At 35.6% G+C, this 23,884-nt stretch overlaps 1 protein-coding gene across 3 annotated transcripts in view; it reads left to right on the top strand.

The window, feature by feature from the left end:
• LOC140169634 (testis-expressed protein 2-like) overlaps positions 1 to 11,294 on the top strand; it is a 37,973-nt gene extending 26,679 nt beyond the window's left edge. For all 3 annotated transcript variants that reach the window (XM_072192932.1, XM_072192925.1, XM_072192916.1), the window contains 3 exons: positions 5,312 to 5,515; positions 8,775 to 8,895; positions 10,650 to 11,294. In XM_072192932.1, the coding sequence (XP_072049033.1) occupies positions 5,312 to 5,515; positions 8,775 to 8,895; positions 10,650 to 10,727 (403 nt within the window). In that variant the 3' untranslated portion in view covers positions 10,728 to 11,294. The remainder of the gene's footprint in view (positions 1 to 5,311; positions 5,516 to 8,774; positions 8,896 to 10,649) is intronic.
• Positions 11,295 to 23,884: the final 12,590 nt, after the last annotated feature.

Below are 23,884 nucleotides of genomic sequence, written 5' to 3'. Positions count from 1 at the left end.
TTAGCCCGAATTTAAGACCTCATTCGTTGAAATTGTTCAAGAAATAAAGACACGACGATCCAAAACCCCAAGGAAGGTGCCAATTTAAAAGTTGCAGTTTCTTCCATTGCTTGCGCTATTGATTTGTACACAAAGCGTTCGCGAACAAGGGAACTAGTGCCGTGCTTCCATTGATTAGCACGTTAAAACTAGCGTCATGCTTTCATTGATTTGAACACAAAAGTGCAACTTTTGATTTCGTCTCCTCAGTAGGTTTTAGATCACCGTTTCTTCAATTCTCAACCATTTTCAACATATAAGGTCTTGAATCAGAGCTAAAGAGTTCAGGTATTAGCTGCTTGTTTTAATGTTGACGTATTCGTCTTAATTTAGGATATAATGGAGTGAACACAACTGGTACCTTAATTTTTTGGCTTACTGTATATTATGCAATTGGTGAGACAGTCAATATGGTCAAACTCTAAAACATATTCAGCATGGAATGCAAGCAGCTAACTAGGGCTAGAAGCTATAATAAGCTTGTAAAACAAATCATTTGCAATGTTTCGTGAAATGAGCGTGGGTTAATATAATTAGGCCTAAAAAAAATTGTTTGATTGGCGTAACATGAAAAAAAAATTAGGGTAGATCGGTCGGTAATTTTTTTTTACACACATTTTACGCTAAATTTTAATCTTTTTTCCTTAAATAATTTTAATATTTAAAAAAAAATAAAAAAAGTCTAGGGTCGGGCCTATTTTTAGGGTCGGTCGGGTTACGCCAATCAAAGAATTTTTTTTAGGCCTTATCATATTGAACTATATTTGTAATTGCTGGGAAGAGCTGTAGAGACAGAAAATCTCTAATTGCCAAGATTAGAAATAGAACAAAAGGTCCTTTATTTATCCTGGTTTATGCATCATTGAAATCACTCAAAAGTATAGAGACTCTGAAATGGAGATTTTTTTCTTATAATATGTCAAAATGGCAAAGATCTATCAGTCTTTAATTGTTGCTGCTAGAGCCCTGTCATTTTGAAAACTAACCCATTTAAGTGCATACATAATTAATGAGGCATGTTTTACTTGTTGGTATATTGCTGTATTACGTACCCTCAGGCAACCTTTGATTTACGCTTGCATAGAATGCTCTCTACACATCCTCCATCAATTAAGAAATGTATATTGAGTCAAAACGATGATTGATAAATCTGTGTAATAGAAAGAATATGTAACAGCATTAAGTACATGAGAAGAAATATGGGAATATTTGAATGCGTTTCACTTCAAGAAAGTAGTTATCAGCAGGAAAGTTGCTAGGGAAGTACTTGGCGCTATTCCAGATGAAATCAATACGCCCTCTAAGACATGACCTTAATCTTCTACACAGGGAGTGTGAAAATCTCAAATGGGATTACCTGAATGGTACACCCGCTGTGTTGGGAGATTAAGGTCATGTCTTCCATAGGGGGTGTATGGATTTCAACTGGAATAGCCCATTTTGTACCATCACAGATTAGCAAGAGGTGAGAGAGCAAGTGTAGACAGGGGGCTTTTGATAATCAATGTATTACAGGATACATGTACTGCTTGTAGTTCTAATTGATGCATTGCTGCCAAAAAAGGAGATCTGGAGGGGGAATTCTATCTTTCCCGATGTTAACACAATACATTTGAATAATTCTATACAGAGATACCACTTTTCCTGATTTATCAGGAATTCCTGATTTTTGCCATTTTTAGACATAAATTCAGGATTTATTTGGAAATAAAGGAGTGGCTACGCTTTGCAACTTCCTGATTTTTTTCAACAAGCAAGTGACATCTCTGTCTATAACAGTATTTTATATATCATATTGTTCCTATAATGTAAATTGAAAATCCAGGATTGTTAGACTGCTGAGAGCATTTGAAAAAAAAAATGATTAAAAAACTATAATTTGTTCAGCTACATGTACTATCAGATTCTAATTGCTGGCACCTCAGAGGTACACTGCTGCGCAGGTACTTCATTGGTGCTTTAGATTACCTGTATGGGTACTCAACATGTAGAGTACACATATCAAAATCACACATGCAGTACACCTACTGGTGCTGTCAAGTATAGCCACAAAGTAGCTGGGCAGCAGTGTACCTCTGCGGGTGACAGCAATATAGGAATCTGGTAGTGTAGCAATAGACAAAATTATTTGCATGCCAAGAAAGTTCTATAAGCTCAAGCAAATTCACAGATGCACACTAGTCATCACAATTATGCCAAGATCACTTAAATTCGGCATTGCAATCCACACTGTAGCGGTATTCCTTATTATTATTCAGTACCAATCCACAACATAGACCCTTCCTTCTATAGTCTATGTCCACAATATGTCTTAATGTCCCCTATTATAAGTTGAACAATTTATACATGTAGGAAGTGTTTTCTGTATAAGAAATTTCAAATACTTCTCACATTATTATCAATAATGAAATAGGCCCATTGTGAAATATGCCTGTCTTTGAACAGATCTAAATTATGTAGTTCTCCCTTTGATTTTGATTTAAACTTTTGATTCAAGCACAAAGAATTAATTCCTACCTCGGAATTTTCAGATGGTACTCCATCTTTCATCAGCGAGTGAGTGACTGTATCAGGTCGTGATTTTCTTGACCTTTGACCTGATAACAGACAGTCACTCACTCGCTGATGAAAGATGGAGTACCATCTGAAAATTCCGAGGTAGGAATTAATTCTTTGTGTTTTGATCAAAAGTTTAAATCAAAATCATGTTTTATACCAAACGCAGATGAACTTTCATGAACGTAGTTCTCCCTGTGTTTATTAATTAATATTATTATTGTTTCTCATTGTCTTGTGTCTTTTTTGTAATTATTGTAACAGTTATTGTCTAAATATGAAATGTTAATCATTATTTATTAACCCTGTAATGATTAATACTGTATTAATATGTAACAACAGATTACTGGTAATATGCTGTAATGTACATCAAGGATCTGTGTTTCTAAAAAAATATCACAGCTAATGATCCATTGTTCACTATAATAATCTGGGCAATCTGATTGACTTATCCTTGTGTCCAAGCTGTGTTCTATCAGGAAATACAGAACTGTTTGAACTTTTAAGTTAAAACTACTTTAATACTCCTGTTCTAATATGTGGCTAACACGCTAACATTCTTTGCACCCTATAGGCAACCGTGACGACCAACAAATATTATGTATTATAGCCAATTGATTGATATTTAAGCCAATTATAACAGGTGTACTAATCTAAGGCTAACAGTTCTTAGTTGGAGACAAAGTACTACTTATATAGGTAGTTGGTTAAAATTATAGTCAGTAATCAACTGAACTTGATTTTGGCACTTGGGCACTTGCCCATTGGCAGTTGAGAGTTGTAAATATGCTGGGCAAGTTGTTACACTCCCCTTACTTGCCCGGTTGTCCAGTTATAATTTGGATCACCTTAAGTTAAATCTGACCTATAGGTGGCAGTAACTGATCCATTACTCTATACTAATGGGCAAGTTCATCAAAATGTCAAGCATGGGCCCTAACAATGTTATTATTAACACACAATTAACTTTTTGGTAGGCGTGTCAGATAACTATAATGGGGCGCTAATGAATAAAACATTAACTCAGGTTTAGGTGAAAAAAAACCCTGTTCTGTTCAGACAGACGGACTGAATTGGTGGTCGGGAACTTTTTATCTATTTTTTTTTTCGGAAGTGGCTAAATGACTCCAAAATTCATCAAAAGCTTGAAAATGGAAAAAAATTCTAAACTTTTTGCAAACTTATTTTCAACAAAATTGATTGCACTTAAACTTACAATCAATCCACTTTATTGCTAAAAATAGCTGTTTTTAATTTCATACAGAGGGAAAAAAATCCCCAAAATGCACAATCTGCCCGGGTCAGTCGGGCCCATATAACAGGCTTTTTATTTTGTCAACTTTATATCAAAATATCACAAACATTTATGACTACTCTATTTGGGACTTATTTTCTATTTAAATTTATTTTCATTTATTAAGAAGAGGACTTTTTGATGGTAGGGAACTAACTCATGGGCTGCTGATTTACTCAAACTCATCACCAAATTTTAACACAAAGCACTTTAATAATAATTTGAAACAATTCATGAATGAATTATTGGTCGCATTGCAGGGTAGCTAAAAAGCTTTTGCCTATTGTTGTTGGGGAACCAGAACTATTCAAAGATGAGTATAATATATTGTAAATAAATGCTGATTAAGGTGAGTCGGAGGGGTGCCTGAACTAGGGATGTTAGTGCTCAAATAAAGCCCACACTCATAGGGGAATGTATGGGTTCAATATGTGAGATACCAAGGCTCATTGTAATGGGTTTTATTTTTCCCAGTGTGCATGATTTTCATTGGAAGGGGAGAAATATCAAAAACTTTTGTTTTGACATATCATTTGTCATAACTCAATAACTGCAATACATGGAAATGGAAATGTGATGTGGCTTCCTTGACTCATTTCCAAGAAAATCAGTTACTGCTCTGCAGAAATAAACTATCATTTAAGCAAAATAATAAAAACTGGAAAAATATGACCGGAAGGCTCCGACTCACCTTAAATATGGTACCATTAGTAAATGGTGTTTTTATGAGCAACTTGTATTTGTGGTAACCATTATACTGTGAAAACCATTGTAATTCTCTATAATTAAAGCCATAATATACGATTTGTGTTCAATTTTACTTGCATTTTTCTTTGCCAAGAAAATTAGGAAATATTATTAGTAACAACTGTCAAGGAGGGTTTGTGGTCATTTTGAGCCTTACAAATATGCCTGGAAATCAGATTTGAAAAAAAATCATCAAATTAATTTTAAAAGATCGTACATTATGGCTTTAACACACCATATCCCTGAACACACTAGCAGCTTTGCAAATGCTGGTCCCAAATATCGATTGATCAGTGATGTCAAGAAAAAGTTCTATAGAGTGCTTTAATTATGTTGATCAGAAAATGCTCCATTATACCCTTTTAAAGATTTTTTTCAAAGATGCTATAATAAGGTAATATATTTTCTGTATGAGTTTGTCATTATAAATATTTCATCATTGTCTTAGGAATTACATGCATGTACATGTTTTTGTATTAATAATTATTGTACCAATTAGAAAATCCTTTCATCATTTGTATAAAATTTAGATTTACAGGTCCTCAAGTGTTTTTGTTCTGCCCATTTGTGCACTTGTTGTCAATAGATACTGATGTACATGTAGAAAGTTTTGAACACAATTAGGCCTATATATTTGATTTTTGACAGTATTTCTTTTTTCTCTATCTCTTTAAGGGGCATGAAGAGTTCAAGTAAACTACTACGATTTGTGAACAAAATCACACATTCCGAGTACTTCCAAAAAGCCACACAGTACAAATATGTGAAACGCGCCTTCGACGGTGTATCCAATACACCAGTAGAACTGACAGTAGAGGTCAAAGAATTAAGAGGGACATTGACGCTAAACATCCCGCCACCTCCAACAGATAGACTATGGTAAGCTTCATTATACTTTAGTTTGAGGTGAAGCGCAGAAAATTATTGTGTGCGAAGTGTCATGCATGCCACTGAGCGCACAGTAATTTCCTGTACCAAACCGACGCTGAACCTAATAATAAATTTAGCATACCACCAAGTCATTCTAAATATTTAGTCAACATAGCCTTTCTCGCGCAGAGATAGAGACAGGGATGTCAGCTGATTTCCTCGTTTTTTGGTTGGCAACATTTACGTGTTTTCTTTTATTTTCAGCCCATATTTGGTGTTTTACCCTGATTTTATGCTGTTTTTCAGCATTTGTTAGTAATTTTCCTCTTTTTTGGTCTGTGGCCTCTCACACCCCTGTAGAGATAACCCATTCAAATAATGGACAGCTCCAAATTCACATAATTATGGGAATAATACACTTATGTATATGATGCAATCAAGCAAAATGAGTCTGATGTTGATCAAAATCAAAATTCAGTTTTCAATTTCATTACATGAGCTATTCTCAGAGCTTTATTTTGCTGAAAATCCCATCATCATATAGACTTATAGTTCCAGAGATATGGCCATTTTATTGTTGCTCAGAACAATAAAATACAAAGGATGTTGAAAACTATTATTGGCTATATCTCAAAATCAATATTCCCGACATCCAACTCATTTTGCTTGATCACATCACATAATGTTCTGACTGACTAGATATAACATTTTGCACTCGCTGACTGGATGTGAGAATATATCTAGTTGGAGGTGTTCTTTGATGTTTCCCTTGACTTAGTGGTATGATAAATTCTAATACCCTGCCACACAGTACAAATATGTGAAACACACCTTTAATGGGCTTACCACCACAATGCCCCCCCCAAGTTTTTCTTTGTACCCCCCCCCCCCCAGTTAGCTTCCCCCAGTCAGAAAAAAAAATCACAAAATTAATTTCCACTATTTTTGGCAACTATGCTAAAATTCAATTGCCCCCCCAAGTCACTTTGCTCCCCATTGCCCTCGGAAAAAGATTCTTGGTGCCGCCACTGGATAGGGGGGGGGGTATCCAATACACGGGTAGAACTGACAGAAGAGGTCAAAGAATTAAAAGGGACATTCACACTTAACAGCCCACCTCCTCCAACAGATAGACTGTGGTAAGTTTTATGCCCAAATATCACATATATTCAAAATAGACAGCACTGCATTTGGTGTATGTTACTGTTTGCATATAGGTTCTGTCTAGTCGATTTTAAATGTATCCTGTAACTCAATCCAGTCCTTGCAATTTAATAAAAGTTGTATGGATTCTCTTGGAATTTGGTTTTGTGTGATTTCTATGGCTGCATTATTGCACAGAACATCTGTTCATACAATGTTTTTATTATATAATTTATTATCAAGTAAGCAGACCATCTAAACCATGGTAGATGCAGGTGCACAGCTTCATCTTATTTTGCTTGAACTATCGCTAAAATTAAGCAATTTTTTATTGTTTGGTGCAAATTATAATATAAGTTGTAAATCTGGGGAGGGGGATGGTTGTAACACAGCCATTTAGTTGGCTGGATGTCAGTTTGACCCAGCGAACAGATTTATCGAAAAAATAAATAAATAAGTTTTATTAGATATTATTGAAATTCGCCTTTTAACGCGGCTGTGTACTCTAGCCATTGTTTCTTTCTCAAAATTGAGTTTTTATGATATGTTTGTACCTTGTTATGTTTTTTATAAATACAAGGAATGAAAATCCAGATTTGTAAACTCCAACTGCAATATTTTAAGGATTTTATTTCACTATTCCACTCGTGTTTGAAATTGAAAAGGAAAGAAAATCTTTGTTGTACCAGCAAGGTACACGCTGCGCAACAACTCATCGCGTTGCGTATCGCGCAATTTGTTAACGCACAAATACGCGACGCTTATCTGCATGCGCGGCGCATCTTATGGAAACACCACGGAAGCACTGATTTCACAAAAACCTAGTGGTCAAAATGGCTCCGTTTTAGCTGATAAAATGTGGGTTTTTCAAGTTCTTTCCCCGATTTAAATATCAAGTTATGAATGGATTTCGCTCAAACTTCTCAAGGGGCTGTGGATTTACCCGATGTTCACGTAATATAAGTTTCAAAAACGAAAACTGTCGCATTCTCCTGTGAGATTCGATGAAAGTGCAAAATGTGACCACTTTAAACTTCAACGGCCATTATTTCAATGTTCATTTTCTCGGTAAAATGACGATTTAGGTACACGATAACTCAATAAATACAGCATCTATAGGTAAGCAAATATGATCATCGTAAAAAGCATGATCGACTCAAAAACGGTTTTCTCATTTTTTTATATTTTGGTCTATTTCCGATTTTGGGCATCATTTTGTGCAAGTAGGCGTTTTTGAATTTTAAAAAGTTCATTTTGATGCCTTATATGGTCAATATCTCAAAAAATAAGGCCAATATCAAAAAAATTAAAAAACCGTTTTTGGAATGGAGCCTCAAGATTAAGCTAAAAACAAAATAAAATATTTTGGAAAGAGTGTTTTTTGTTATGATGTACCTAACAAATATTGCCAAAAACTCACTTTTTGTGATTTTCTTCAAAATTGTTTTTTACCCCCAAATCTGTATTTATATTAAGATTTATTGATGTCTTGCCTTCATAAAAATGTATACTTTTTTATTTTTTTCTCGAATAATTACAAAGTTATTGCACTTTTACTGCATGCATGTCTGAGAGTACACAGCCACCTTAACTATGATGCAATAAATATGATTATTAAGGCGTGTCAGAGTAGTAAGTCATGGCCGTTTAACTCCAAAAAATCTATTTTCATTGTCTAGATTAGGAGTTAATGAAAAGTTTGTGTGTCTGTGTCATCAATATTGTACAGGAAAGACTGCTGCTTGGTTAAATAAATGATTGGAAGACTTATGGGTCGTTCAACATTTTCGCCATATGGGTCGTTCAACATTTTCGCCATTTCCCCATACGTTTTAAGCATACATATTTTTTCAATCTCCTCCCCATTGTGATTTGTACATAAAATATTGCAACAATTTCATCGCTTTACGGTGGGGAAAAAAATCACCATTTATTCATTTCCTTTCTTATGAACTGTTGTTTTTACCCCCTCCTCCCCTCACACACACACACACTTTCTACTTGAGGGAAAATGGCAAACATGTTGAGCGACCTATAGTGTGGAGCTGCATTTCATGTAATATCACTCTACAGTCATGTAGTGATACATTAAAATTAATATATTACTTTCTACTTCTCTTTTTAGGTATGGTTTCCGAGGCAAGCCTTATCTATGGTTATCTGCTAAACCCAAATTAGGTACCCGCCAAGTCACTATAACCCATATCACTGATTACATTGAAAAGAAGTTAGAACTAGAATTCCAGGTGAGTAACTATAATATACTGCGCCAAAAAAGTATCCTTACACTTATCAAAAAATTCTTATTTTAAAATTAAACCATACTTGGATAAATTTATTTGTTTAAGAGATGTACTATCTAATCCTGCACATTATGACACCACATTGAATCCAGTGTGACTTCAAGAAGCAAAGTTACAAGCATTTGATTAGACGAAGGTCCAGTTTCAAAAGTGACAAACTGGCCTATTCAGAACTCCACAGACTAGACATCTGATTTGAGAGTGGCGAATGGCTAATTTATGCATCCCTTTAATTTAAAACAAAAGGAACAAAAGAAAACTGAAACAAAAGAATTGATCAATAAAATGAGAGTTATGAAAAGTACAGAGAAGTAAAAAGTGAAATAGACACTGCTTTTAATAAAGCTTCATTAGAGAAACTGTGCTGTCTCTTTGTTGCGCTTGTTGGAATCTTTTTGCGCCTTCTATATGCCAGTTTGTCACTTTTAAAACTGGACCTTCGTCTACTCAGTTGCTTTTAATAAAGCTTCATTAGAGAAACTGTGCTGTCTCTTTGTTGGAATCTTTTTGCGCCTTCTATATGCCAGTTTGTCATTTTTAAAACTGGACCTTCGTCTACTCAATTGCTTGTAACTTTACTTCTGGAGGTCACATTGGATTGAATGTGGTGTCATAATGTGCAGGATAGTGCATTTATTAAAAAACAAATTAACCTCAATATAGTTCAGTTTTGAAGTTATGATTATTTTTCCAAGTGTAAGGAATTTTTTGGCGCAGTATATAATCAAGTGTTGAATCTTGAAATCTCAATGCTATGAGGAATAGTTTCTTGGCACACCCATAGAAGTTTAACAGTTTCAACTTTAGGGGTGAGTGGGGTGACTGGAAACACACAAATATTGCTGTCCATCCTCAAGGCTCATTCGTACTTCACTGTATCTGTAGTGCAGTGCTCCATCAGGCTATTTCAGTTGAAATCCATACACCCTATGGAAGATATGACCTTATAATCTTCCACACATGGAGTGTGAATTTCAAATGGGGTACCTGAATTTTGCCATGAGGGGAGGTTAAGGTCATGTCTTCTATAGAGGTGTAGGGGTGTATGGATATCAACTGGATATAGCCCATTGCAGCAATCCAATGCAATGTCCTGCAGTTCTGTGCAATGAATCCCCACAATGCTGTGATGTGCATCTCTGCATATATAGCAACATAATGTTGATGATTGTATCCTCCAACTTGGCGTTATGTTGTCAATATAAATCATTGCGGATTAAGTTTTTAATTTGTCAAAACCAGTTGAAGAAAATATTTGCGATTCCTGCTTACTGAAGAAGACCTAAAGATAAACGCAAAAATTACCAACTCCAAATTGCACCATACGTAATGCTACATGGTAAATCTGCTATTTTAGTTTATTGCTCATGGAGGCCACTTAATGTACCTTAGGCATTTCAAGGGTTTGAGCATGCAACACTAAGCGCACATATTTAACATAAAGCATTACACTCATCTCTTCATCTCTTTTGATGTATTCCACAAGTTAATGAAGAATGCAGCTGGAAATATTATTAATTATAGGTTTATTACTCAGAAAATCAAAATTGCAAATGAGAAACATGTAATAATGACTTAGGCACTTTGGTTATGAGGGTGACAACATTAACTCTGCACTGTCCTTCCAAACGCTTTAAAAACAAACAAATTTTACATTAAATGTACATTTGTCTCTCCATATTTTTCTTTGTCTACAGAAAGTATTTGTCTTGCCTAACATGGACGACTTACCCATCCCTGTCATGCACATGAACTTTGACGAATGTCGTTTCTGAGCACCAACGTAGCCTATAAGAAATGCATTAACTCTTGTGTGCCGCAATGAATGTTGATGTGGGATATTTTGGTATTGTATAAGGTGTATATATCAATATAAGAGATTAACCAAAGATACTGTAGCTATCAACATATATTACTAAAATAAAGAAAGTATATATTATATTCTGAAATATATAAATTGTTGGATAACTATAGAGAATCATATAAAAGGTGTATTTTAAGCTTTATATACAATGTACTTGTTCTGTGCACCAAGAGCTGATATTACCAGGGATTTACCTTAACACAGTCACCCACCTTGCCAGTAGCGTTTTTGCCAGTCGGGTAACATTTCAATAGTCCCTCCCGGCTAGTGGTTATCAATTTTACACAAGTGTTAGGCAATGCAGCAGCAAGGTCCTAAGGCTCCGACCAGCACCCAAGCAAGCAAATGCATAGATTCTGGGTTCCTCTACCGGAATCCGGCTTGATCAAAATTACCGTCTATTCGTATCCTTGAACAACTCTTAGCATTATGTCGCACAGGAATGTGTACTGTACGTTCTGCTGATAGTGTGTGCTAACGGACACGCATTTAGCACCCCACATATTCTATTGTGGGAAGGAATATTTTCAGTCAAACTCACGACTTGAGGTAGAGAAACCCAGGGCTGGATAACTCAGATGGTAGAGCCGGTACTGGACTCAATTAATAGATCACTGGTCCAAACCCTACTTGTCTCTTCTCCTCATCACTCAACTTATAGAAAAACTATTTAATTTGTGTACATTGTGGAACATTCAACTACACTTGTTACTCCGCGACTAATCATGCTAATACACAAGCTTACAACGCTACTCTACGCATCCATATTAGCAAGGATATCTGCTTACAACAGCTTACTACCCACAGCCACGCAAAGAGTATGTTTCACGATGTACACAAATTATATAAATTTCTATAGTACCTTTTCTGTATAATTTGTAAATCACCTGTAACACTGCAATGTAAAATTCTCTCTTATTTTAGGCCCCACAAAGTTGATTCCCAGTCTGTCACATGTGTTCAGAAATTAACATGGTAACGTATTCATGATTCATTATTTTCCAAGTTTCATTATTAGTCAAAATGCAGAATTAAACAAAGTCCTCAGGCATAATTTTACGCATTGAAAATTTGGAGAACTTACTTAGGTACGCTCCCACGGGTGAAGTACTTGAAGCAAATTCAGTTTAGTAAAAACAAAGTGCACAGGGTTAAAACATGAGCAGGTAACAGGAAATTCATTATCAAATTTGTGGGGCCTCATATTTATTTGTGTTGAAAATCAATATAATAATGTACAACTACAAGTGGATATTCATACATAGTGGTAGATAAATTGATTAAAGAGTTTAACTTCAACACTAGTCACTACCTATTTTTGTCGCTCACCTGGAACGTTTTTGCTGGGTCAACTAGCGTCTACAGTTAATGCTGTGATGGTATTGTAACATCCTGTTACATCATACTGTGACGTCATCAAAAAAGGGTCGGACTAACCCAGTTGCAGATAAGATATCATCACAGCATCACCATCTGCTGAAGATGCTAATTGACCTAGCAAAAACATTTCAAGTAAACAAAAAAATATTGTAGTGTTGAAGTTAAACTCTTTTAATCAATATGATAATGCTCTTGGTGGATAGAATAATCAGCTACGCAATAAAGTGTGTCTCTAATGTAGCATAACACATGAGGCAAAAAAAGTTGTTTGTTTGTTCACGCCGACCGACCCTGATCTTGAAAATCGTACAAATTTTACTGAACTCTTTATGAAGGTTGAGGCTATGATCTATCAACAAAAAAAAAGATCCAACCAACTGGCCTTACATCTTGGAGTGATAGTGTGGACAAACAAAGAATGTTTTTTTCTTGGCCTGACTAAACTGCTTAAAGATTATTATACTGATGTTAAGAGACTACGCATGTTGTAAGCTTCCATTCACTTTTGATGCTTCTTATGAAGATGAAAATATTATATGTTGGGAGGTATCACCACTTAAAGTGTGTCCCAAATTGTTGCAAACCAAGATCACATCTGAACACTGACTAAAAGTCGTCATTGATTTAGAGTATCAGTATTCTCTGGATTAAGTCTGAACATGAACTACTCACACTCCTCCTTGCAATTCTACCTGTCTATGCATGTCACATGAAGCAGGAATTGCATGCTGAGTTTGTATGTATAGACCACTTGACATCATTGTTTATCAACAAAGGCGAGGGACTGGCCTATCTATATGCTTGAACGAACCGCTACACTGTTTGTTTACCCAGGTTGGTCCGTGAGGAACACATGCTAATCCATGGAAAACCATGGACCGTTCCAAGCTCATACAAATGCACAAGCCTGGATAGCCAGTGTAGGCTAATATATGCATGCTGGCCTAGATAGCTTTGATAAACAAAGCAAGAAATGGAAGAAAATTCAATGGCTTTCTTCTATTATATGAAATGTGGTGGGCAATTTAAAATGCACATGCCCTGCAGTGTTCGATTTACCTGGATTCGCATCGCAAAATGCGAGTCATTTTTTACAAACTGCTACTCAACTACACAGACCAGTAGCAAAAAATGCGATCCCAAAAAATTGGGGAAAAATGCCTACTTGCGATCGTGAACCACGCTGATATACCATCATTTGCAAGTTGCCATTTGTTGAAGTCAAAAATGTTTCCATAAATTCCATTTCCAAGAAAATAATCCACAAAAATATGACTCAAAAGTCCCTAAATCGTGATGTTTACGCCATTAAACTAAATACAGTATCCTCCCTTGTATGCAAATTTATTTCCAAATGTGTTGTGTTACAAACTTCCATGTATTACCAGATAACTAAAAACGTGCATATTAATTTTATGACGTCATAGAAGTAGCACTGTTTATATGGTGTATAGTTCAGTGGTGAGATGGAAATATTGTGTGTCCTTGGTGACAATCTTCCAAAATTATACAAGATTTTTAGGATTTCATAGATTCCTCACATTATTTTAATGCTTCAGCTAATAAATTAGTGAATTTCCTCTACTCAAAAATGTAGGACTTCTCTTGATTACTGAAGGAAAATTTGCGTTTAGAAAGGGCACACGATAATCAGCTTAGGAAGTTTAGGTGCCGAATTTTGAACCACATTCGGTCTGCAACACTGCAGTTGCATAACATTTTTTAAGCATTGAGTACTGGGATTGAGTAATCTGTGAGAAGATAAGAAAATACAAAAAATCGATAAAATATGGTGAAAACAAACTGCTACTCAAAATTTTGGAATTGCTACTCAAATCTGAAAGTGAGTAGCAATTTTTGCTACACAAAAAAATAGATGAAAATCGAACACTGATGCCCTGAGCAAACTATGATGCATATGCACACTGCAGGGCAAAGAACAATGGAAATTGCCATAATTCGCACATATACTGCCGGGCAATAATGTCACATGTCAAGTAGTCTATACATTGGATAAGTTATAATACAATGAAGGTATATTCAAACTCAGTTCAACTGAATGTCTTGAATTACCATTGCAAGCTGTTTAACATAAATATCCGAAATGGTATGGATTTGGACCCATTTGAATTTGATTATGGTAAGGTAATAGTCATGCCGGTGTTCACAGACAATGATGAAAATGTCATGCCTTAGGCACATGATTGGGCTACTTGGCTATCACTTCTTGCCGCTACTTGCCTAAAATTTGGATACTTATGTGCTTTTCTGTCCAATTGGCTGATTTGCATGCTAAATTTGGTTAAATCCGGTATTGGGTGTGTGTTTTTGAAAACTTAAAAATTGGGCTACTTGAGAATCCTTTACTGTGACTTGGCAAGCCAATGCACCACGCCTGACACTAAAAAGGTTTGGCAACACTATTGACAGGCTGGAGTGCCCATATCTGTTCAGAAGTGACTCGGGGCCAGACTCATCGGATCACTTAACCTCTAAGCCACCAATTGGATTGATTACGACTTTTGGCCAGTGAAGAAGAAATTATGTGATTTGCTCCTATCAACATCCCCTGAATCAAGAATGCTTACACTATGTACCACAATAGCCTCACCCCAATGGCACAATTCAATAACCTCAATTAAACAATTTGGGTGCAAAATTTGACCTCATGTTGCAGAGTGTGAGTTTTTGTACTCAAATTTTCAAAGGTCCTTCGATGAATGTGCAAATGTATTGGGGTTAAAGAACTGTGCCCCAGATAGATGAGCATGTTGTGGATCCTAGTGTTATGGAAGGAAAAGTAGAATGTTGGTTTTATTTTTTTATATTCATTTAAAATTTGGTTACAAACAAAGATTTGAAAAAGAAAATATCCCAACAAATTGTAAGTATGATTTCAAATTGCTTTTAGTTTCTCCATGCTAGCAGATTGAGTCCCAAGTGCAATAAAGTAGACATGAAATAGTTATCACCCACTGATTAGGTGGCATAAAAATCCTGTTCTACAGCCAGCTGGCCTGATGGAATCTGATTTAGTATTTTCAGATTTTTTTTAGCTGTATGAATTTGAAAACTGCCATTTTTGGCTAAAGTGGATTAATTTTGACAGAAATATTTTGAAAAGAATTCAGAAAATTTGCAAAATATGTTTGCACAAATTTGATTTTTGTTTCAAGCTTTCTGTGATTTTTTGGGTCATTTAGACTCTTTCAGAAAAACATAATCCAGAACGGCCCTACTTGGTACAGTTCATCCACCCATAGAACAGGGTTTTTAACATTCCCTTAGCTATCAGTTATACCTCTCTCCCTATTATAACCCCAGTATTTCTTTGAACACAGTATACTTTATTATATCATCCACTCATAGGCCTACATAAACTGTAGACAGTCAATTGATTGGTTGATTGCCATCCAATAGTTTTACCATCAGCCAGGCAGTTGAAACAAATTACACCATACTAACAACACTTATGGCGTGCAGTATATAATAAGCATTATGCTTATATGTCTTCCATGAGGAGAGTAAAAGAGGCTGCTTCTTTTGTGCAGCTATTGGGCTGTTCGATTTGAAATCCACCCTCCCACTGTGGAAGATTTAGCTAAAGTCTTTTGCAGAGGGAGTGTTGATTTAAAATAGAATAGACAATGGGGTTACTTCTATTTGGAATACTCACTCCATTTGAGGAAGATAATATAGGTAAAGCCATATAAAAGGAGAGTATGGGTTTCAAAATAATTAACCTAACCAATTCCATTCGAAAAACATACTCCCTCTGTGGAAAACCAGATTTTGAATGGAATACCCCATAACCTTTTGGGCTTGCCTATATTCAGTTATGGGTAAATGACTGGGCGTACAAAATCTGTGTTATTTTGCATGAAATTAATCTCAAATATTTGTGAAATGTAATAGAATTTATGTATGATTGATATAAAACAAAATATTAACTATTTTTATTTTCAGGTAATGGTCAAAATATAATCACTTGTTGAGAGATGCATTATGGAACCATCCATCTTTCACCTCATGATTAGATTTCAACCATTACTCAAACTTTAAGACACTTCACATTTTATAGTATTAGATTCATTGCAATATCTAATGTAATGTCCAAATAATGACAGGGTAAACAAACAAGCTGAAAAACAGATATTCACATATTAAAAGCAGCAGTATTTCAGTCCAATATGTACTAGTATATCAAACAATTTTTTTTCTTGAATTCAAGGAGGTTGAAAGTGTTAAATCGACCATGGTTTAGTAGTTGACAAGATCCCAATGAGATAAAACCAAAGAGTACCAACTCTACCATGTTTGTGCATCCAGCAAACTTCAATTAAAAGTATGTGGTTGTTTGCATTGGATGTACAATTTGCCCCTCCCCCAATCACCAAACCAATGTTGTAGATTTACCATAGCGCTACACACTGGGTTATTTTCAGTTGATACGCTTTGCAAGATCCACACAAAGTTCCTCAGTGTCACCCTATGCTAATGATTTTGCTACAGCAATGAAAGTGAATGGAATTATATTTAAAAAGTGAGCAAATGGTAATTTGATATTGCTAAGGGATGAAATCAGAACTCGACCGGCGGTTGCGGCAGTTGACTGCCAGTTCCGTCAGGTGTCTATCATTCTAAACAATAGGATCCGGGCGGAACAGGCAGTCAACCGCCGGTCAGGTTTTGATTTAATCCCTAAGTGAATGTACACAGTCCTATAATTATATTAAATACAAAGAAATACATACGAAAATAAGTGAAACTACTTGCTTTCAGAGAAGAATGACACTTTGTTGCTGTGATCAACATGTGCACTCTGGTTAATGAGTGACATAGTCTGGGTTTTGTATTCCCCTAATGAGCACCACTCTGCGCTTAACAATGCTGTCATGGGCAATCCGGCAATCATATTACTGGTTTGTTGTTATGATTGATTCAGTCAATCAGAACCCCACTTCCATGCTCACCACTGGCAAGAGAGTGTTGTTCTTCTGTGGAAGCTAGTGTAAGTTAAAACTGTATAAGGCCAAGTAAATAAAAAAAACATGTTTCTCGTCCCCTCCCGCATCCTTTTTTGAAGATTTTGCATTTTTATTTTTATTTTGCAATCTTTCTGTCATAACTTTTTGTAAAGATACTAGAAAAGTTGCAACTTCTTCTTATAAGCCTTTACAATAGTATTAGAAGCATTTGTGAAGTGTTTTGTGATGACCAGAGGGGTTGACATCTCAAAACAACAAAATAAAAAGAACCTCTTCATGTTTTTCAGCTTCTAATCTTTACGCTATAAAAAGGATAAAAAGCATCTAAATAGGGCATTTTAGGGCATTTTTCAATAAAAAATAAAAAGCCCCTCTTCCTCCTATTTACCTGGACGAGAAACATGTTTTATTTTTTACTTTGCCTAACGTGGAAGCCAAATGCGCATACGAGAGCGCAGTACACGCCAAGTATGCTAATGTATTTTTCAGTACGCTACATTAAGATATGAAGAGGGTGCTATATATGTTTGAATGACTTAGTCAACTATATTATTATAACATGGACAATATATTTGTATAGTGTAATTAATATCAACAAAAATGTACAACTATTTTCAATCTGTTATGAAAGTAAGGTGGTGGCACATTAGTTTGAATTCAAAATGCTTGTTGACTAAGTTGTTCATCAGGGCTGGCAACTCATAAGTAGGTAGGTGTGTATGTGATGAAGATAATATTGTGTATAGTATGGTGGTATATATTTAATTGTATTGTGTGTGTGTGTTATAAGATTGGTATTGCCAATTAATAATTCTTTTGTGTTGAATGATTACAGTTAATTTGACAAATGAACACTAATTTTTCACATAAATAAATGGTGCAACCTTTTGTTTTAAAATGAGAGATATAGCAAACGACAATTTTCTTAAATTACAACAAAACATGCAAGAGTTTGCTGTAACACGATGAGTGCATTTGATAGGGTGGAGTTGTTTAGCCTATAAGTACTTTTGTTTCAGTTTCAATTGTCATTACTTTTGCATACAGATGAATACAAATTTTTACTATTTGTTAATTTCTTGAAGAAAAACAAACAATATTTGACCTTAGTAGCCCCCTCTATAGCACCTCTGTAAACTTTTCAAACATGCATAATGTATTCTTTAAGGGATGGGGTATGAGCGTTTGGACAGTATTTATTGTGGGACATTAGAGCACATCAGACATATCGAATTGCATTCTGAATACAAAGAATGTCCTTCTGATATCAAATAATTTTGATTTTTTGAAATTCGCAATGTAATACACATTTAATGGCAAATGATTAAAAATTGATATTTTTGATATTTAACAGCAAAAGCTGTTTATCAGGTATGACTGATATGGTCATCTGGTGCACTTTGCCAGGCAAAGAAGAAACAAGTGTGATTTGTCTGATAGCCCATTTGTGAAAAACAGAAAATATTATGAAAAGCTTTGTTAGGTTAATGATGAGGCAGATTGACCTGATCAAGTGTCAAAGGTCAGAACTTTCGCAGTACGCTATTCAAGTAAATAAGTGCACACCCCTTTTAGAGGAGTAACTTTTCAATAAAAGAAATGTGTCGATTTCCAAGTTTATTTTCTGGAATTCCAATTGCCAATATTACTAGGAAAAAGCTTGAAAATGCAGTTAAATGAATGAAAAATCATGGAAATGTCCAAAATAAACCTCTCAAATTGAGGATTTACAATTTTGTAACTTTTTCTGCTAGATGTTTTTGCCTTTGGACACTTGAAAGGTCTGGATTTCCAACAATCATGACTGGATAAAAAGGTTTAGAAAATCGGTGATGGGTAGGGTGTGCATCTATTTACTGAAATAGCCCATTTTCTGAAATTGCTTAGGAACTCCTTATATGGAATTCCAAATTTGATTAAGCATGGCCATATTGATGAGCCAAACGAGATTGGCAGCCCTATTGTGAAAGATGGAATAAATTATGCCCAGACAGAAGAAAGTCAAATGCAGAGTTGTTTTCCCAAATTTAAACCATAGAGGGAAGCATTCCAACTTTGTTGATCAGGTCAGACAGGGTTGGGGTGAGATCTTTTGATTCAAAGAGAAGTTTATATAATTGGAAATTTGGCAAGTGACCAAGTACTGATTCATCTGTATGCACAAATAGTGATTATTAAAATGAGTATGTTAATTGACTGTGAAACAGCATGCCTTAATTGTAGAATTATACTCAATCCTTAACTAATCCTTGTAATATTTTAGTTCTTAGTGTAGATGGATCTATATAAATGAACTAAATAATGTGCAATATATGCAAAGAAATTATGAGATGAATAAAAGGGTAAATATGTTGGAGTTATATAATTATGGTATTTATTATGTATGTTATGAGAGATTTTGTTTTTAGTGTGAGGAGCTTGGTCAATGCAATGCATAGAGACCATGCAGGTTAGAGAAGGGCTGCATGCCACCATCACATTAATATTTGCTTGTTTGTGTTTATACCCCATACAGTCCCTCCGTGGATACTTGGGTCCTGATAGGACCAGACTCAATTACGCAAAACGCTCAAGCCAAGCTAAAAAGCCTCACATAGTGGCCTATATAGAAAGAAAGGAAATAAATAGAGCAGTCTCATTTCAAGCATTTCTGACGTCTGACTGGAATTTGATTTTGAGGCTTCGTTTTTTACTAAATTTGCTAACTCTTCAGGGGGACCCCCATGGCACCCCACAACAGGTTATCAACAAGATTTGGTTTTGTCATCCCCCCTGTTGAAAATCTTCCAGAGCCACTGTATATTTATATATTTTAAGGTTTTGAAACAGGTTGTAATGTTTAAACTCCCCTATGCTATAATCAACGTGCCAAATAACATTAAAAAGCCGGAAAATGTTTCATGATAGGCCTGCACATGATATATTCCGGATGAATAAATGGGGTTCATTAGGATGTGATTGAGTCACTCGTTGCATGTAGCACGGATATTGCATGATCAGGAATGACTAGTATTCACATTAAAGGTATGTAGTCCGATTATTTTCATACATCACTAAAACAATCCGATTCCATGTTCGAGATAAATTGATGGGTCTGTATAGGCCTATTAGAAGTAAACGTGTAGGGCTGTTTAATACCGCAATGGCTCATGGCTTTTAGGGTACCACCATGACATACCACGGTTTCGTTCATATCGTCGTAAGCTTTCAGTTCACTGGGGTTATAACATTGATGGGGTGAAGGATATTTATTAATCCGGTCACCCACTTGCTGATGATCGAAACGAAAAACAAATCTGTTTGGGCAGTTTTAGTAATATAGTGTCTTGCAATTAGACATGTTTTAAAAATGTAAAACAATAGAAAACATAAATAGAATCATGGATGCGTCTTGCTTGAACCCAGTCCGATGTCCTGTAAAACCGATTTTTGAGATGATGTAACTTTTATTACTAGGGGCCTACACCATTGTACTCGTGGACAATTTCGTGGCAAATCTCTTTTCAGACATTTTACCATCGTCACTTTTTTGCATAGGCCTAACTGTCAACAAATTTGTCATGAAGTTTTAACGCAACATATTATTTAGATATCAGATTTTTCCCTTGGTGAGAATTGTTTAAACTAATTTAACATTAACATATCGAGGGATCAGAGCCAAAAGGCCGTAAGTACAAAAACGACATGTAATGATACGGAAGTTTTTGTACTTATGGCCTTCTGGCTCTCACTCATTTCATGCATAGTGTTGCACTTTTAGGGTTTTACATTTTCGCTTATAACACTGAGTTTCTATGGTTTAATTATGGCCATACAGTCATCTAAAGATGCCTAGTGTTGTAAGGATTAATTGTGTACCAAAATCTCATTTTAGCCAAAAATGCACTTTGGGCCTTTGGCTCTGACCCCTCGATATATAAATTATTATATTCTTTGAAAAGACGTGTACTATCATGATTGTTGATATACCGGTACAAGTCCAGAATTTTACTCGCATTTTTAGACGTTTTGTTTCATTTCCGTGCATATAGAAGATTTCCTCATCTTTTTTGGATCAATATGGGGCGGGGAGTGATAACGTTATCAACCAATGTAACTGAAGTCGTCATGCACTCGGAGGAGGGTCTCATCTTACTCTGGAGATGAGAAGAGGAGGGTCACCAGGCCACAAATCACATGTCCTATGCATTGCACACATAATTAATACTGAGGAATCATCCGCAAGTTTCTAAAAAAAAGGAGTGAAAATCTGGACTTGTAATTTGCCACTCCTATTATATTACCCTATACATGTGAATTTATTCATTTGAAGGCGTGTTACTTTGAAATCCCCTTTTGTACTGTAAAGTCTTATTATAAAGTAACATTGCTTTGGTTTTTTTTTTCTAGGCGTGTCAACTTTCAGTAGCCCACATCTTCATTGTAAGTCAATGTATAATGAAGAGCGCCTATAAAAGAAACTTTGTCCATCATTTCATTACAAGGTCAACACATTTGACGGCTGTATTCCCCGAAAATGAGACAATCCCGATACAAAGAACATGATGTTTATGAGACAATCGACTGATATTAAAATAACGTTGCAGGTCCTTCTTCGGATGGAGAAGTTGCATTAGTAGTAGGCCTACTTTCATGATGTGAATGACCAGTGAGAAGCGCAGATAGCAAAAGAACAAGCAGAACAACAAGTAGCAGGAAAATGAGAACCACAAGTCCAACGCAAGTGACTCTCTTGCTTAGTTTCCTTGGCTTACGTGAAGTTCCCCACATGACGGAACGGTGATGATCCCCAGGAGGATGATCTCGACTGAAGATAATCTGCCACTTTATATGTAGACCTACACCACGTAAACAGGTTTTACCATTATGACAACAAGATGAACTGAGTTTTCTGGTTCTTTCCACTTCCTATTTACGCGTGACTTCATTGGTCATCACCTGTTTCTTGTAGTTGTACTCTTCTGTCAAGCACGCAAAGAAGACTGAACTGCAGCGTCAGGAACCTCAGGAAGCATATCTCTATACAGAGAACATGACTGTACTATCATTCCTTCCAATTATGATATGCGTATACACCCGCACCAATTCTGTGTCCAGAAGCTTCCAGAGTGATAAGATCGTCAGGATCATAGAAGATCATGGCATTTGCTGACATAGATTAATGTTCAATTAACCACCTCCTTCAATTCCGCTTCATCAGAATACTCATGGAGTATTAGAAAAGCAATTCATTGGTAGAGTATAAATTCATATGTTGCACTCATAATTCCATAATGTACTGGCACCTATTCAACTCCAGAAGATTTACGGTATTGACCCTTACCTTCTTGAACTTCGACTGCATACAGTTTCTATTCTCACTTCCTATGTATATTATATGATTATTATAAAACATGATCGCATGTGACCGTTTCCCCGTCCCACAAAACACGGAACATGTCGGCAGACCTATCATTTGAGAGATAAATCCTTTATAAAGTAGGCCCTATGTTTAAAACTTTATTTGTATTTCGTTGTCAATTTTCAAACGTGATTCTTGTTTTTTTTTTTAAAAATTATTATTATTATTATTTGTTTTGGTTTTGGTTGCTTGTGTTGCGATTTTGTTTTGCTTTTTGATACTGGCATACCAAACAAAAGTATATATTGAAGGAAAATTAAATATATTCAATCATTATTTTGTATTGTGTACCCCCCCGGCCCCATATAAACGGAGCCTCCAAATGTTGTGTATTGGGAGAAATTCATTATTTTCACTTTAATAACTATCTTTAAAATTAAGTTATCATGGCTATCATTCAACATTAATCGATAACGAAAATGTTGACATGTTCCTGGTTTTGGGGGAATGGGTCATAATTTATAAACGAGAAACAAAACTTCGCGGTGCGCAGTTCATGTCATGATTAATATTTTGTGCACTATGTCAAATCATTGTGTATGTATGGTTAATGGTGTGTGACCAGATCAACAACCTCGTTCCCTATTTTCCCTCAAAACTTGAGATTTTGGGATCAGAAGAAAGCTCATTAGGCCCCCTATATAGCCTACACTCTCAGAAAAAAAGGTGCTACTTAGAACCTTTTTTGTCCTCTATGTAGAACCCTAAGCAGTAATAAGGTTCTAAAAAGAACCTTAAAAGGTTCTATAAAGAACCTTAAAGATTTAAGTAGGCCTGGGAACATGCTAATTCATTCATTCAGGGACTCATCACAAAGTTAAAAAAAGTAAAACGTAGTGTTAACCCATTTTGGTACTAAAAATCATTTTCTTGGATAAAAAACCTTTTTTTCTGTTCTACTAAGAACCCTTTGAGGCAGGGCCGTCGCAACCGGGGCGGCCGGGCGGCCATGGCCGCCCCACTTTTTAAAAAAAAAAAAAAAAAAAAAAAAAATCGATTTTTTTTTTTTTTTTTTTTTTTTTTTTTAATTTTTGATTTTTTTTTTTTTTTTGATTTTTTTTTTTGGGGAGCACTGCACGGTACCAGCCTCTCATCCTTGCCACCCGAGAAGAAAATATTATGCAACCAAATATCAATGAGAAATAGTCATCAGATCATAGACTATTATAGTTTAGGGACACCTCACTAGACTCCATGTCTAGTCGATTTCTTCATTTTCAGGCTGGCCCGTGCCGCTCCTATCAATAATTATAATTGTTTTATTTTTTGTCCTAACCATTCATTAAAAAAAAACGTACA

The sequence above is a fragment of the Amphiura filiformis genome, chromosome 1 (genome assembly GCF_039555335.1).
Source record: "Amphiura filiformis chromosome 1, Afil_fr2py, whole genome shotgun sequence".
NCBI classification, from domain to species: domain Eukaryota; kingdom Metazoa; phylum Echinodermata; class Ophiuroidea; order Amphilepidida; family Amphiuridae; genus Amphiura; species Amphiura filiformis.
Note: the sequence above shows the minus strand (reverse complement) of the source record. Positions and strands in the feature narration are given on the sequence as shown.